This window comes from Mauremys reevesii, linkage group 10 (assembly GCF_016161935.1).
Source record: "Mauremys reevesii isolate NIE-2019 linkage group 10, ASM1616193v1, whole genome shotgun sequence".
In the NCBI taxonomy this organism is placed as follows: Eukaryota; Metazoa; Chordata; order Testudines; family Geoemydidae; genus Mauremys; species Mauremys reevesii.
In genome coordinates, this window is record NC_052632.1 from 55758387 (window position 1) to 55770696 (window position 12310).

Genomic DNA, 12310 nt, shown 5'->3' on the forward strand with positions numbered 1-12310 from the left:
TGGGGCCTTGACATAACTGAGACTCAGGCTCTCACAGCTTAGGGGTAGGAGAAGAGAGAGAAACCAGCCTGGAAAACAATCCCTCCAGTGCCCTGTTTGTGACACAGAGATCATTCGTGGCTGACAGAGAAAGTGTGCTCCATCTGTGCCCAACAGTAATTCTGCCTGGATAGAAAAATACAAAAGCAGCCCTGAGCTCCCTCGCTGGTGTGTGGGTTTCTGAAATAAAGAGATTGTGTCATTCTTGATCATATTGTACTGTGGGAACAACCGAGGGGATGCACATTAGCACAGGCCTTGTTCTAGCAAACAGGAGTGTAGTAAATCTAACCAGCTTGTGGGATAACACAGGACACTGGAGCTGTGTGCACTGCAAGGTATCTTCCGTCAGCCCCATGCTATGCAAGACACTGGTTGCACAAGAGAGAGAAATGCAGCCAGGGAAATATACCCGCATTTGTGTGCAGTGGATGTCTCTGACTTTATGACATGGAGGTGCCAGTATAGTAAATGCCATGGGTCTGATAATCCTTTCACTTACCTGGGTGTAACTCAGGAGTGGCTCCACCAAACCCAACAGAGTTACAGGAGGAGAATCAGGCCCATAGAGTTCAGTGGAGGCATTCCTGATTTACGCCACTGTAAACAAATGAACAGTCAGGTCTAAAAGCTTCCCTGTGTTGTGTGGTCTCGGCTTGTGCCTGATATAAAAATGTCCAAATCACAACCCACTGGCACCCCGGCAGCCTGAGCACCGAGGACAAAGACTGGGGTAAAGCCCAGCCCCCCAACTCCTGTGTGCCTGTGCCATGGGCATTCGGAATGTTTCTGCATGTGCCCTTTAAGTGCAAGGTGCACAGAAATCACAGTGCTATCTGTGGCACCACACACCCCAAAGGGAACCCGACAATCCCCCTACCTGCTCACTGGCCCTGGGACAACTGCTGCAAAGAGCAGTTCCCAGCCTGCACAGGCACCGTGACTCCAGTCACTACTAGCGGAGTCGCACACCCCTACTATGCAGATCATGGAGCCCTGGTTAGCAGGTTTTGTTCCGAGTTCTTTGCAAGCACAAACTGCTGCCTGGCTTACAAGGGGAAAGGAGTCCGATGTCTTAGGCACAGGCAGATTTCCCTGTTAAATGGCGACTATTAAAACATAGCCAGAAAATATCATTGCTGAGAGAACTTCCTAGTACCATTCTCCACCTGAGCAGTGCCAGACAGGCAATCGGATGAGGGGGAAGGGCACTGGCACAGACAATGGTGAGAGGGGAATATGACCCCAATGAAGCATGCGGTTCAGTCCAGTGGTAGGTAGACCTGGTGCATTAACATGCTCCCAACGTGCGCCGTACTGAGCATGTTAACACGTGTGACCTTTCTGCCATGTGTTTCAATGGTAGGCGGGGCCAGGTGCCACAGGAACACTCCTTTTCACTCAGCCTTCCCACGGAACGAAACACTTGGCTCAAGCTCCCACCAGATAGACATTTGCATCCAAGGTCTGGGACCTAGGACATACAGTGAAAGACCCTGGCTTCCCAAGCTGGGGTATCCCACCTCCAGGAGCACGGTCTCAAAAGCCAACCTCTTAGATGTATATAGCCCCAGTGCTACAGCACTTGAGGGCCTCACATCTCCAGCCTATTTATCCTCACAACACCGCTGTGAATTAGAAGAGTTATTTTCTCCATTTTAGAGAGAGGACATTGAGGTCCAGATCCTCAAAGGAATGAAGGCCCCTAAACCCCTCAGGGTCTATGCAACAAAGTCCATGGTAGAGCTGGAATTGTGTGGTGTTTAGATGTGCTTGTATTTATTAGAACTGGGAGTACTGGCTGTTGGGAGTCTGAAAGGACAGGAAACAGGAAGGAGTGGGGAGGAGTGGAGGCGGCTGAGTGAGAGTTACAGAGTGTGCAGCAGCAGCTTGGTAAAGGGGTTTCCACTGTAAAAATAAAGTCCTGTTGAAGCTTGTTAGTACCTTGCCTGCTTGATACAACAAATTGGACGCAGGTCTGACCCACCATGTAGGCAGAAATGTAGCCCGTTGCTACGTTCCCCCACAAAAGTGGCTACAGTATTCAGGAGTCTCGGATGGGAAGTGAGAAGGAGCAGTATCTCACTGAAACTGCAAGAGGGATGTAGGTATTGAGAATGAAGTCACTTAGGTGGAATTTGGCCAGAAAAATGGTGTTAACAACACGCACCTCTGGCCATGAAAAAACATTGTCCCATCAGAAAACAAGAGCACTGACTTCAGGTCCTGCAGCATCGCAACAGTGAGATGCGGTGTTCTGGAGCATTGCCGTAGAACCCGGTAAGGTTTCCTTTGTTCAGTAATGACTGAGTTGTATTGGCTTTTCTTGGTGTTCATGACCCTACTACCTGAGCAGCACAGTCATGCAGTTAGCCTCACAACACACTCAGGAGTAGGGAAGTATTAGCCCCATCACAAATGGGAAACTAGCACAGAGAGATTAAAAGCCCAATGCGCCGTTCAGTGGAATCATTAGGCAATTAGCCATTGACTTCCATGTGTATTCCCACAGACTGCCTGCTGCTGGAAATAGACCCAAGCCCTCCTGACTGTCAGTCCAACACCTTGACCAGAAGGCCATCCTTCTCTCTGACTCAGCCAGCTACTGAACACACCTGACATTGGTTTGCTTACGAAAGCGGACATCACAACATAGGAGGGTACAGTGTGGCTAGTGGCAAAGCCTGAAATTGCGCTTAAAAATAACAGCATTGAACGCATCGATCCTATTCCTCTGCATAGCGTTTTGCAAGTCCCACTCTCCCCCAAACACAGTTTCGAATTTAGTCATCAGAGGTCACACTGGTTTAAAAAAATATTAGTTTTGTGCTTTCAAAGACACGGCAACCTGCTTTACCCTAATTACCAACCTCTGTGGATGGAGACACAACATCAACCAAGGATGTGCTGAGTCAATACACAGTGAGAACCTGGGAAAGCCATTCCAGAAGGCATGTTCCATGGGAAATACATCATTCAACAGAAGGCTAATAGGACTCTCAGCCCTCACACTTGTGTATGGAGAGTGCAGGTAACAAGCTTTCTGGGAATTAAAATATATTCTTATTTTAATTCCCTCCTGTTGAATGATGTATTTCCCGTGGAACACACCTTCTGGAATGGCTTTCTCAGGTTCACACTGTGTATTGACTCAGCACACCCTTGGCTGATGTTGTCTCTCCATCCACAGAGGTTGGAAAGGTCCAGTGAGAGGACCATAGTTTGGGCAGGTTCCTTCAGAAATTAAACAGAGCGCGCTTTATTTCAGTTTAACTTAAAAAAGGAATCTGCCCCCAAACAATAAACCACATAGCGGTGGAATTGCTGCTGCAAAGTGCTATACCAAAGACACAGCAGTTTCTCACAAGTGGGTTTGCGTTTTGGAAATGGGGAATTTCCTTTTGATTTGTATTGGGGACAGCGGGTGTAAACCTGCAGCTTGTGTAAATTGGCAGAGCTCCCTTGACCTCAATAGAGCTCCGCTGACTTCAACAGAGCTATGCCAGCTGGGATCTGCCTGATGCTCACAGCACAACTACTGAGAACTTGCTTGGCTCTGCTGCCAAGTCGAAGGTTAAGAAGGTGGTCCCTGGATGAAATTCATGCCTGCATAGAGGATCAACATAAGCCCTTTAATCACTGAAGTCAATGCATACAATGGAATTATGGCAGGCTGCTACTTCTCCCAGATGGATCTGTCAGTGTTTATCTCCCAACAAACCCCTCTGGCCACCCCCCTGTTACTTTGGTAGGGACACCGCTGCTGCTGTGTTAATTCCATTTCCATCTGTGGCTACACTTACGGTTTGCAGTGCTGGTCATCCAGCTGTGTAGGAACAGCGCTGGTGTGTGGCCACACTCACAGCTACCAGCGCTGGTGTCTGGCCACATTTGCAGCATTAGCGGCGCTGCTAGGAGTGATGCATTATGGGCAGCTATCCCAGCATTCAAGTGGCCGCAATGTGCTTTTCAAGAGGGGGGGGGGGGTGGTGTGTGGTGGAGGAGGGGAGAGAGAGAGAGAGAGTTTTTGGACTGTGTGTTGTGTGTTGTGTTGAAAAATTGAAAATCAGAACATGTTTTTAAACTTAACTCTTAATTCTAAACTGCCTGCAGCCAAACAGCCCACGACTCCCACTCCCCCCTGTTTCCTTCTCCTGCTCTGCCTGTTCATTCAGTTTTACAGAGTACAGCAGCAAACAGGTAGGTACAACAGCAACAGAGTTTGTTTTTTTTTTTTAGTTTTTTTTTTTTGGATAGGCAACAGAGCTCACAACAAAAAAAAAAGAAAACAAACAAAAAACAAAGAGAGGCTTAATAAAAGCATTCTTAGACCTTACCTTACCCTGGGCACCTGGGATACTGTGGTGTGGCTGGACACCAATCACAGCGCTGGAGCACTGCGCTGCAGCACCTTATTCCATGCCAGACCATTGCTGTGCGGTGTATGCAGCCAGGGAGTTGCAGCCAGCTAAGCAGCGGCAGTTGCAGTGCTGCAACTGGTGTGGGTGCAGCCAGTGGTGGCTGCTTCTGCTAATTGCAGCTGCTAGATCTAAGTTCCTCTCTTATGCATGTGTAGGGGACATACTACAGGGAGATCATAGGATAGAGTGGGCTCAGAGCAGGTGGAGAACTGGGGCGGGGGGAATCATGACAAATGTCAAGATTGTGTCATTTCAAAAATATCGATTAATTTCATTTTTTGAAAAACAATTTGTTACAAATTCTTTATTGAAACATTATGTTTCTCACTTCAAGTTTATCATTTTCCATTTTGACAAATGTTTCAAAAAATCCCACCAGGTGAAGCCAAAAAATTAATCTCTGAAAAACAATTTCAACGTTTAAGAATGTTTTTTGAAGATATCTTATTTCAAAAATGGAAAAACCATAAAGGAAGATTTTTGATAATTTCAGTTAAAATGTTGCGGTGGAAAAAAAAATCCAGGTTGAAAGACAGACGCTTTTCCACAAGAAAACCACCTGTTCAAAAAGGATGTTGCCCAGAGCTTGTTTGGTCATTGACACCTACACAAAATGAGCACGGGACGCTACCACACCAGTGCTAGGGCTTAACAGCCACTTTGGGTGGGTGGCAAGGATAACAGCAGCCACATGGCAGAGGCGGCAGACCAAGGTGAGACATTCCTTACCATCCTTAGCTCACGTAGGCACTGGCGACCCTCAGATAAGATTTTGTAAGAGTCTTTTTAAAACTTTATATGAAGAAAATAAGATGAGCCCGGATATGGTAACCAACGTCGATTGCAAGCAAACATTCTGTCAGGAACCAGGACCTGCAGCAGAGCTAGTGTCCAGGCAGCCTCGTCAATACAGCTGCCCAGTTAGCCTTGCAACCTCACTGGCTGCTGAGACCAGCTTCTGGCTCATAAGTCAGCAACAGCAGCAGCTCGCTGGCTTCTCAATGCTCATGCCCATCACTGTGCCCGCGCCACCTTGTTCCTGCCACTCTTGCCTTGCACGTAGTCTTGCCTCAGTCCCGTCTCTCTGCCTTGAGCCCTTCCTTACCTGATCCCCTGCTTACTCCAGTTCCTGACCTCTGGTTCTGATCCCTGGCTCAGGCTCCTGATTCCAGATTCCAGCTTGACCCCCTGGCTCTGGTATCCCATTCCTGACCTCCGGTTTTGACCCTGGCTCTGGTGACTGACTATGGCTCTGATCTGGCCACTAGGCCTGCTGCCCAGCCTCATCCTGGTTGGCTGACACATTCAACCTTTCCAGACCAAGAAACAACAATGCTGGGCACCAATATTAGAACCTCTATCATCCACCTTCTCCACCAGAGAAGGAAGTTACAGATCAGAGCTATTGCTGCATTGAGCGAGACAGCCCTGAGAGGACAGTGAAGTAACTGGTAATGAAATTCCCACCCAGACTGCATTGCTATAATCACTCTGCAGACACACAGCTCCAAGGATTTCATTTTTTGTTCCCAGCGATTGCTCTTGCAGTGAAAATATTAAAACAAAATAATTCGTCACCTCGACTCTATTACTGTAAGCAGAACGATAGGCAGAGAATGCAATCTCCGGATGATGGCACCCAAAATACCATTCTGCTTACATTTTAAATCACCTCTGATCTCCACATCGGCATGTGGTGTGTGTGTGTGTGTTATAAATAAATAAAAAAATCTCAAATAAAGCATAGGAAGGGGAGGGGAATAAGCCAGGTTGCGGAAGGCTAGATGGACTAACCAGGCACATACATGGGCTATACCTGCCTGTAGGAGCCTCAAAGGCAAGATTGTGGCTTGAATTACAGCCAACTAAGGTCACTTGGCTTCTAAAGAGGCATTCACATGAGAGCTTCATGTGCTTTAACCAATATATTATTAATTTCACTCCTTTAGTTAATTCACCGGAACTTGCCGTGTTGACGAGCTCTAAGATGCACAGCAGATGAAGGGTAGGGGACAGGGATATATAACATACGAGCAAATGAAGATAGTAAAGGTTTGGCGCAGCTTGGGTTAGTCGCATGTGTTAGTGTTGGATTCAGTCTGGCCAGCTGCAGTCATTGAAGAAATCAGGAGACAGCCCAACCTCCTCCCTCTCCACAAAAAGTCAAGAGAAATGATTTTTAAGCTGGAAATTTAAAAATACACTGTGGGTTCTTTTCCTTTTCCTTCTGGTGTCTGAGCTGGTAGGGTGCACTAGGGCCCCCGTTTCCAGTTCCCCCCCATGCTGGCTAGAAGCTTACCTTTTATTTAAGGAAAGCTGAGAGCTCTCATTCAATGTCCTGCTTCCAGGAGCTGGGGATTTAAGAAAAAACTTGGCAACACTGAATTGGGGGTAGAGGTACAGTGAGGGATGGGGGTGGGGTAGCAATTGAAAGGGAGTGTGAATAAGAGGAAGGGGAAGCTATTCACTGGCCTGGCCATGAGGATTTGATAGCCCCCACCTGGAGAGCAGTGTCTTAAGATTAACTCTTAGAGCTGGTCAGAACATTGCCCCACAAAAGATTTCAATTATTTTTTTCCATTTTCTTTGGCTGCTTCGGGGGGGTGGTCCCAGAAAGACCAAAAAGAGAGAAAAGTTTTGATTTTCAGCAACCCAAAGTTAGAAATGTAAACTGAAAAATCTGGTTTCTCAGTTGCTGAACACACAAACAGTTGGGGATGGGGGGAGTTTTAAAGTTTCTATGAAAACCTGAACATCTGCACCGCAAGGACAATTTTTCATCACAATTTCTGCTGTGTGCCAAAAGCTATTTTTAATTAAAGAAACAAAAAACCAAAGTTTAATTAAAACTCAAACCAAAAGGCAGCCAAAATTCACAAACATGATTCACAGGAGGTGAGTTGGCTAGCTCTAGCAGCAGCTGAACGCCAGCATTCAATCCGCAGAGGCTGAACTACCCACAACAGGACACGCAACTGCTTCATTATCATCTGGGGAGATGGTTAGGTATAAATTGTAACTGTTAAACAAGAGGCTGGAAATGTGACCAGGCCCTTGGCTGTGCCAGCCCCTGCTTTTACTCACTTGCCATTAAAACAGTTCAGCACAAACTTTGCAGCAAGTGATTAAACCTCCACTTAGCGCTTGAGTCGACAATGGAAAGCCATGTTCCAGACAGGATTCCCTGTGAACGCCATACATCTTAAGGAAGCAATGGTGCGAGGTCCCACACCACAGTGTCCTCCAGATGCAGAGGGAAGAGAATTATACTGGGAGTGCAGCCAGAAAGGGAGTCTTCCAACTGCAAGAGGCTTACACAGATTGGAAGGTGTTAGGAGGCTGAATAGTAATAATGACAAATAAACAGAGCTGTAAAGAGACTCTCCCACAATTCCAAAGCAGGGCTAAATGCAGCAGAATGATGTTAACAAGGGGAAGGCACATGAGTTTAGCACAGCATGGAGTCCATTTATGGACTGTATGGAATGCCTAGCTAAGGAATTAGCTCTGCTATTTCCTTCAGCTCCCATGGAGAATCCAGCGGCCATATGGATATATATAAAAAAACCAACACAACAAAAAGCAAAACACCCACTCACCCATAGCACAGAGCTTAGTGTAAACAAGTGCTTGCTGATTGGGTACGGTTTGCTCTCCCTCTCTCTCTCCACTTCTCCTTATCTCAGGCATCAATGAACCACCTCCAGATTGAGCTAATGATTTTGATGATCAAGTAGTTTGTCTAAAATAAATGTCTTCCGGAACTGTGGCTCTACCATCTGGTGAAGGGGTGGGGGAGAGACCAGAAATATGAGGTGAAAATTCTGAATGAGTATTTCCAAGAATACAGGTTCCCGGTGGTACAATCAGCCTCTGTCAAACAGGCAGCTAAGACTGTTTCAATTACATGTTAACAGGAGCTAAGGTCACAAGACCTGATTGCAAGTCTGCAGGCTCCTGTGCTTGTAACAACAGAGCTTCCCAGTTGGTTCCCCAACGGAGTGGTCAGTTGCAGGAGGATTGTTCGGGGCCTGCAGAGAGTTAGGAGACAGGAGGTCTCATTGCATACACCAGTTCTATACTACTGACGTCAGTGGAGTTACTTCAGTTACACCAATGTGAAAGGAGAATCAGGCCCAGAAATTCCAAGAATTTTTCTATATAGTGCGGCTTGGGGGTGACAATCACAAAAAAGGAGGCCAGTCAGTTACAAACAGAAAGCAGAGGGTTCCTGCCCTACTGTCACTAACCCCCGTGCATCCCCGGTGAATCCAGTCCTTGAACGGAGACGCTACGGCCGGTGGTCTCTGGGGCTGAAGGCCCCCTGCACTGCTCCCCATGTAAGTTTCCTGTCTCCCACCATGGCCAGTAGCTCCGAGGTCATAGCAGACATGCAGGGTCAAATGCTTAGCTGTGATGTGGTCCTGGTCCATGACTAAGCCGCTCAGGAACTACCGTAGTACAAATAAATAAGGGCAGTTTTGGATCATTCCCCTAGTGCACAGTGGCCCGAAAGCCAGCTCAGCCGGCCATGGGAAGAATGCTGTATCATCTAGGGCAGGGCTTTCTAGGGTACCTCTGTTGCTGGGGTCAGTTCAGGGAGTTGTGGCTTGGGAAAAGGGGTGCGTCTGGGGCATCCCTGTGCCCAGCGATTGCTGGTGCTGTAACAGCTGCTTGGGGCTCTTGGCAGCTGGCACAACTGAGAGCTCCCTTCATGGGGGCCTGGCCTGTCACAGGAGCACAATAGAAGATCCCTTAATCAAAAATTCAATGTCAAATTTTGATTTTTTGTTGAAAAAAGACCCCCCCAATTTCAGTTTTTTATGGGGAAAAAAAAAGAGGAAACCAGGCATTTCCCCTGGCAAGTTTCACTTCATCAAGCCTCTGTGCACCACCCCAATTTTCAACAGGACAGAAACATTTCCACCAGCCTTAAGGACGGGCGTCTGTCACCGCTGTGTGGGCAGAGCTGCTGCTGGCCGAACCCTGGCTTTCATATGCACCTGTCACTTTTGCTGCTGAGCAACGAGCCAGCCTGGATTGGACGCATCACTTCAACAAGGGGTGCAAATTGGCTTGTTTCTCCCACAGGAAGCGCGCGGAGCTCTCTCAGCACGCGATCGCTAGTGCCTTTCTCAGGCTCTCGCCAAGGAAATGTCATGCTGGCAAATGGTGCACTAGCCCTGGTGAGTGCACTCCCCAGCACTAGTGAAGTGTGCGCAAGGCCAGCGTCCCAGCACCATCTCACCAATGCACCCCCTGTGCTACGTGGGAGATCAGAACCTCCCTTAGCCCAGGTGGCCTTTGCTGTCTCTCCTGCTAGCTATTGCCTATCACACTGGAGCTTTTTATGATGTAGAAACTTACCCCTAGGAATTGGGTTGAGTCTACATAGGATACCGAGCAGCCACCAGATGGCCAAAGCTTTGTCCTGTCCAGCTTGGGCAACCCGGTGAGTTAGAAAGGAATGCCATTGTGTCTCGATCCCCTGCCACAGGCAGTGCCCTAGGTTTGCTGGCAGTCTTCTCGTTTCCCTGGTACCTACAGTAACTCCTCACTTAAAGTTGTCCTGGTTAACATTGTTTTGTTGTTACCTTGCTGATCAGTTAGAGAACATGCTCGTTTAAAGTTGCGCAATGCTCCCTTATAATGTTGTTTGACAGCTGCCTGCTTTGTCCACTGCTTGCAGGAAGAGCAGCCCGTTGGAGCTAGCTGGTGGGGGCTTGGAACCAGGTGGGCCAGCAGCCCCCCTATCAGCTCCCACCTCCCCCCACTGCCTGTGCTGCTCCTGCCCTCTGCCTTGGAGCTGCTCCTGGGAGCATCCTGCTTGCTGTGCCGGTGGGGGGAGGGAAGAGGGGGATTAATGTCAGGGTGTCCCCCTCTCCCCTGCTCCTGCCACCCACTTACCCCATTTCCATTGAGTGGGGAGGGGAGGGGGACACAACAGGGCTCAGGATGGAGGGAGCTTGCTGGCAGCAGCTGCTGTCTCAACTTGCTGATCTACTTAAAAAGGCAGTGTACTTAGAGTGGGATCAGTGTACTTAAAGGGGCAATGCATCTCTCTCTCTCACACACAGGGCCGGCTCCAGACCCCAGCGCGCCAAGCATGCGCTTGGGGCAGCATGCCGTGGGGGGCGCTCTGCCTGTCGCCGGGAGGGCGGCAGGCGGCGCCGGTGGACCTCCCACAGGCGTGCCTGCGGAGGGTCCGCTGGTCCCGCGGCTTCGGTGGACCTCCCACAGGCATGCCTGCGGATGCTCCACCGGAGCCGCGGGACCAGCGGACCCTCCGCAGGCATGTCTGCAGGAGGTCCACCAGAGCCACGGGACCGGCGACCGCCAGAGCGCCCCCCTCAGCGTGCCGCCGTGCTTGGGGCGGCGAAATTGCTAGAGCTGCCCCTGCTCACACACAGGGTGTGTGTCTCTGTCTCTATCTGCCATGCTGTCTCCCGTCCCTTCATTTGTGCTGCCCTGTAAAGTGTGAGGCTACATTAACAACAATGTGTTAACCCTTGAGGGCTCAGCGGCGTGCTAGTTCATCATTTAGCAGTAAGCCATTCCCTGGGAAATATCCCACCCTCTGACTCCACCACCTCAACCAAGCTTCACAGTCATCATTGCTATGTACAGTATTAAATTGTTTGTTTAAAACTTATACTGTGTGTATATATATATATATATATATATATATATATATATATATATATATAAAATATAGTCTTTTCTCTGGTGAAAAAAATTTCCCTGGAACCTAAGCCCCCTATTTACATTAATTCTTATGGGGAAATTGGATTCACTTAACATCATTTCATTTAAAGTTTCATTTTTCAGGAACATAACTACAACGTTAAGCAAGGAGTTACTGTATTTCTGAATCGCTCATCATATCACCCTTTGCCACAGGGACTGATATTCTTAACATCCTCTCTTTGCAGTGTACTCACTTCCATAGGGATTCCTTAGCTATGTGTGCAAACACCTCCGCACAATACGTCAGGCTTAAACATCTACATGAACGCACTCGTCATGTGTCACAATGCTGCAACTCCCCCAATTCCCCCGATGGCTTAATGTGCCCAGAAGATCCTGCTCCCTTACATGGCTTCACACCATTTGTAAATCTCAACATGTTCAGGCTGTTAGCCACTTGACATGTCTTTCACACCCCTAGGCGCATGGAGACACATGTCAGAGACTATCCTATTAGCAGGGTGTTAACACATGTCAAAGGCTTGTCTCTGCCCCTTTATTTCACAAGAATATCTACTAAAAATGCCCTTCAGAGTTCACACAATTGAAGCATCAGGACAGAGCCCTGCTGAGATGCACTGCTGGGCTCCAGGAGGTACATGGAATTGTAACTTTAAGAGTTTGGGAGGGGGGCAAGGCAGCAGTATGATGCGGGTGACAAAAGTGCCAGAGAAAGAGCATTTGTTCTATTGCTTGTTTTATATTGTACAGAGATTCTTCTACCGTTTTCAAGAGATGGGAGCAGAGCAGGGCCGCCCAGAGGGGGGGGGGCAAAGGGGGCAATTTGCCCCGGGCCCCGCAGGGGCCCCCAAGAGAAGAGCGGAGGCTCCCGCCTCCGCCCCTCTCCTGGAGCCTCAGCGCATCAAGCGCCGAGACTCCGGCCGAGCCCCTGAGCCCCGCCCCGCTCAGGCCGTGGTGGCGGGGCGGGGCTGGGAGCTCAACGGGGCCTGAGCCCGCCCGCTCCGCGGGGGGGGGGGCGGGGGGGGGGCCGCGCCCCCCGCGCGGGGTGGCGCCCCCCCCCCCCCCCCCACACCCCGCGGCTCTGAGCGGGACGGAGCTCAGGCCCTGCCGGCGACGCGCTCGGTAAGAGGCCGGGGCCGGGG

General features: G+C 49.2%; 1 protein-coding gene across 1 annotated transcript in view; it reads right to left on the reverse strand.

Moving 5' to 3' along the window:
• The window catches only part of SEPTIN12 (septin 12), an 89942-nt gene extending 86049 nt beyond the window's left edge, over positions 1–3893 (reverse strand). Inside the window, exon 1 of the mRNA XM_039492578.1 lies at positions 3843–3893. Within this exon, the coding sequence (XP_039348512.1) occupies positions 3843–3861 (19 nt within the window). The 5' untranslated portion in view covers positions 3862–3893. The remainder of the gene's footprint in view (positions 1–3842) is intronic.
• Positions 3894–12310: the final 8417 nt, after the last annotated feature.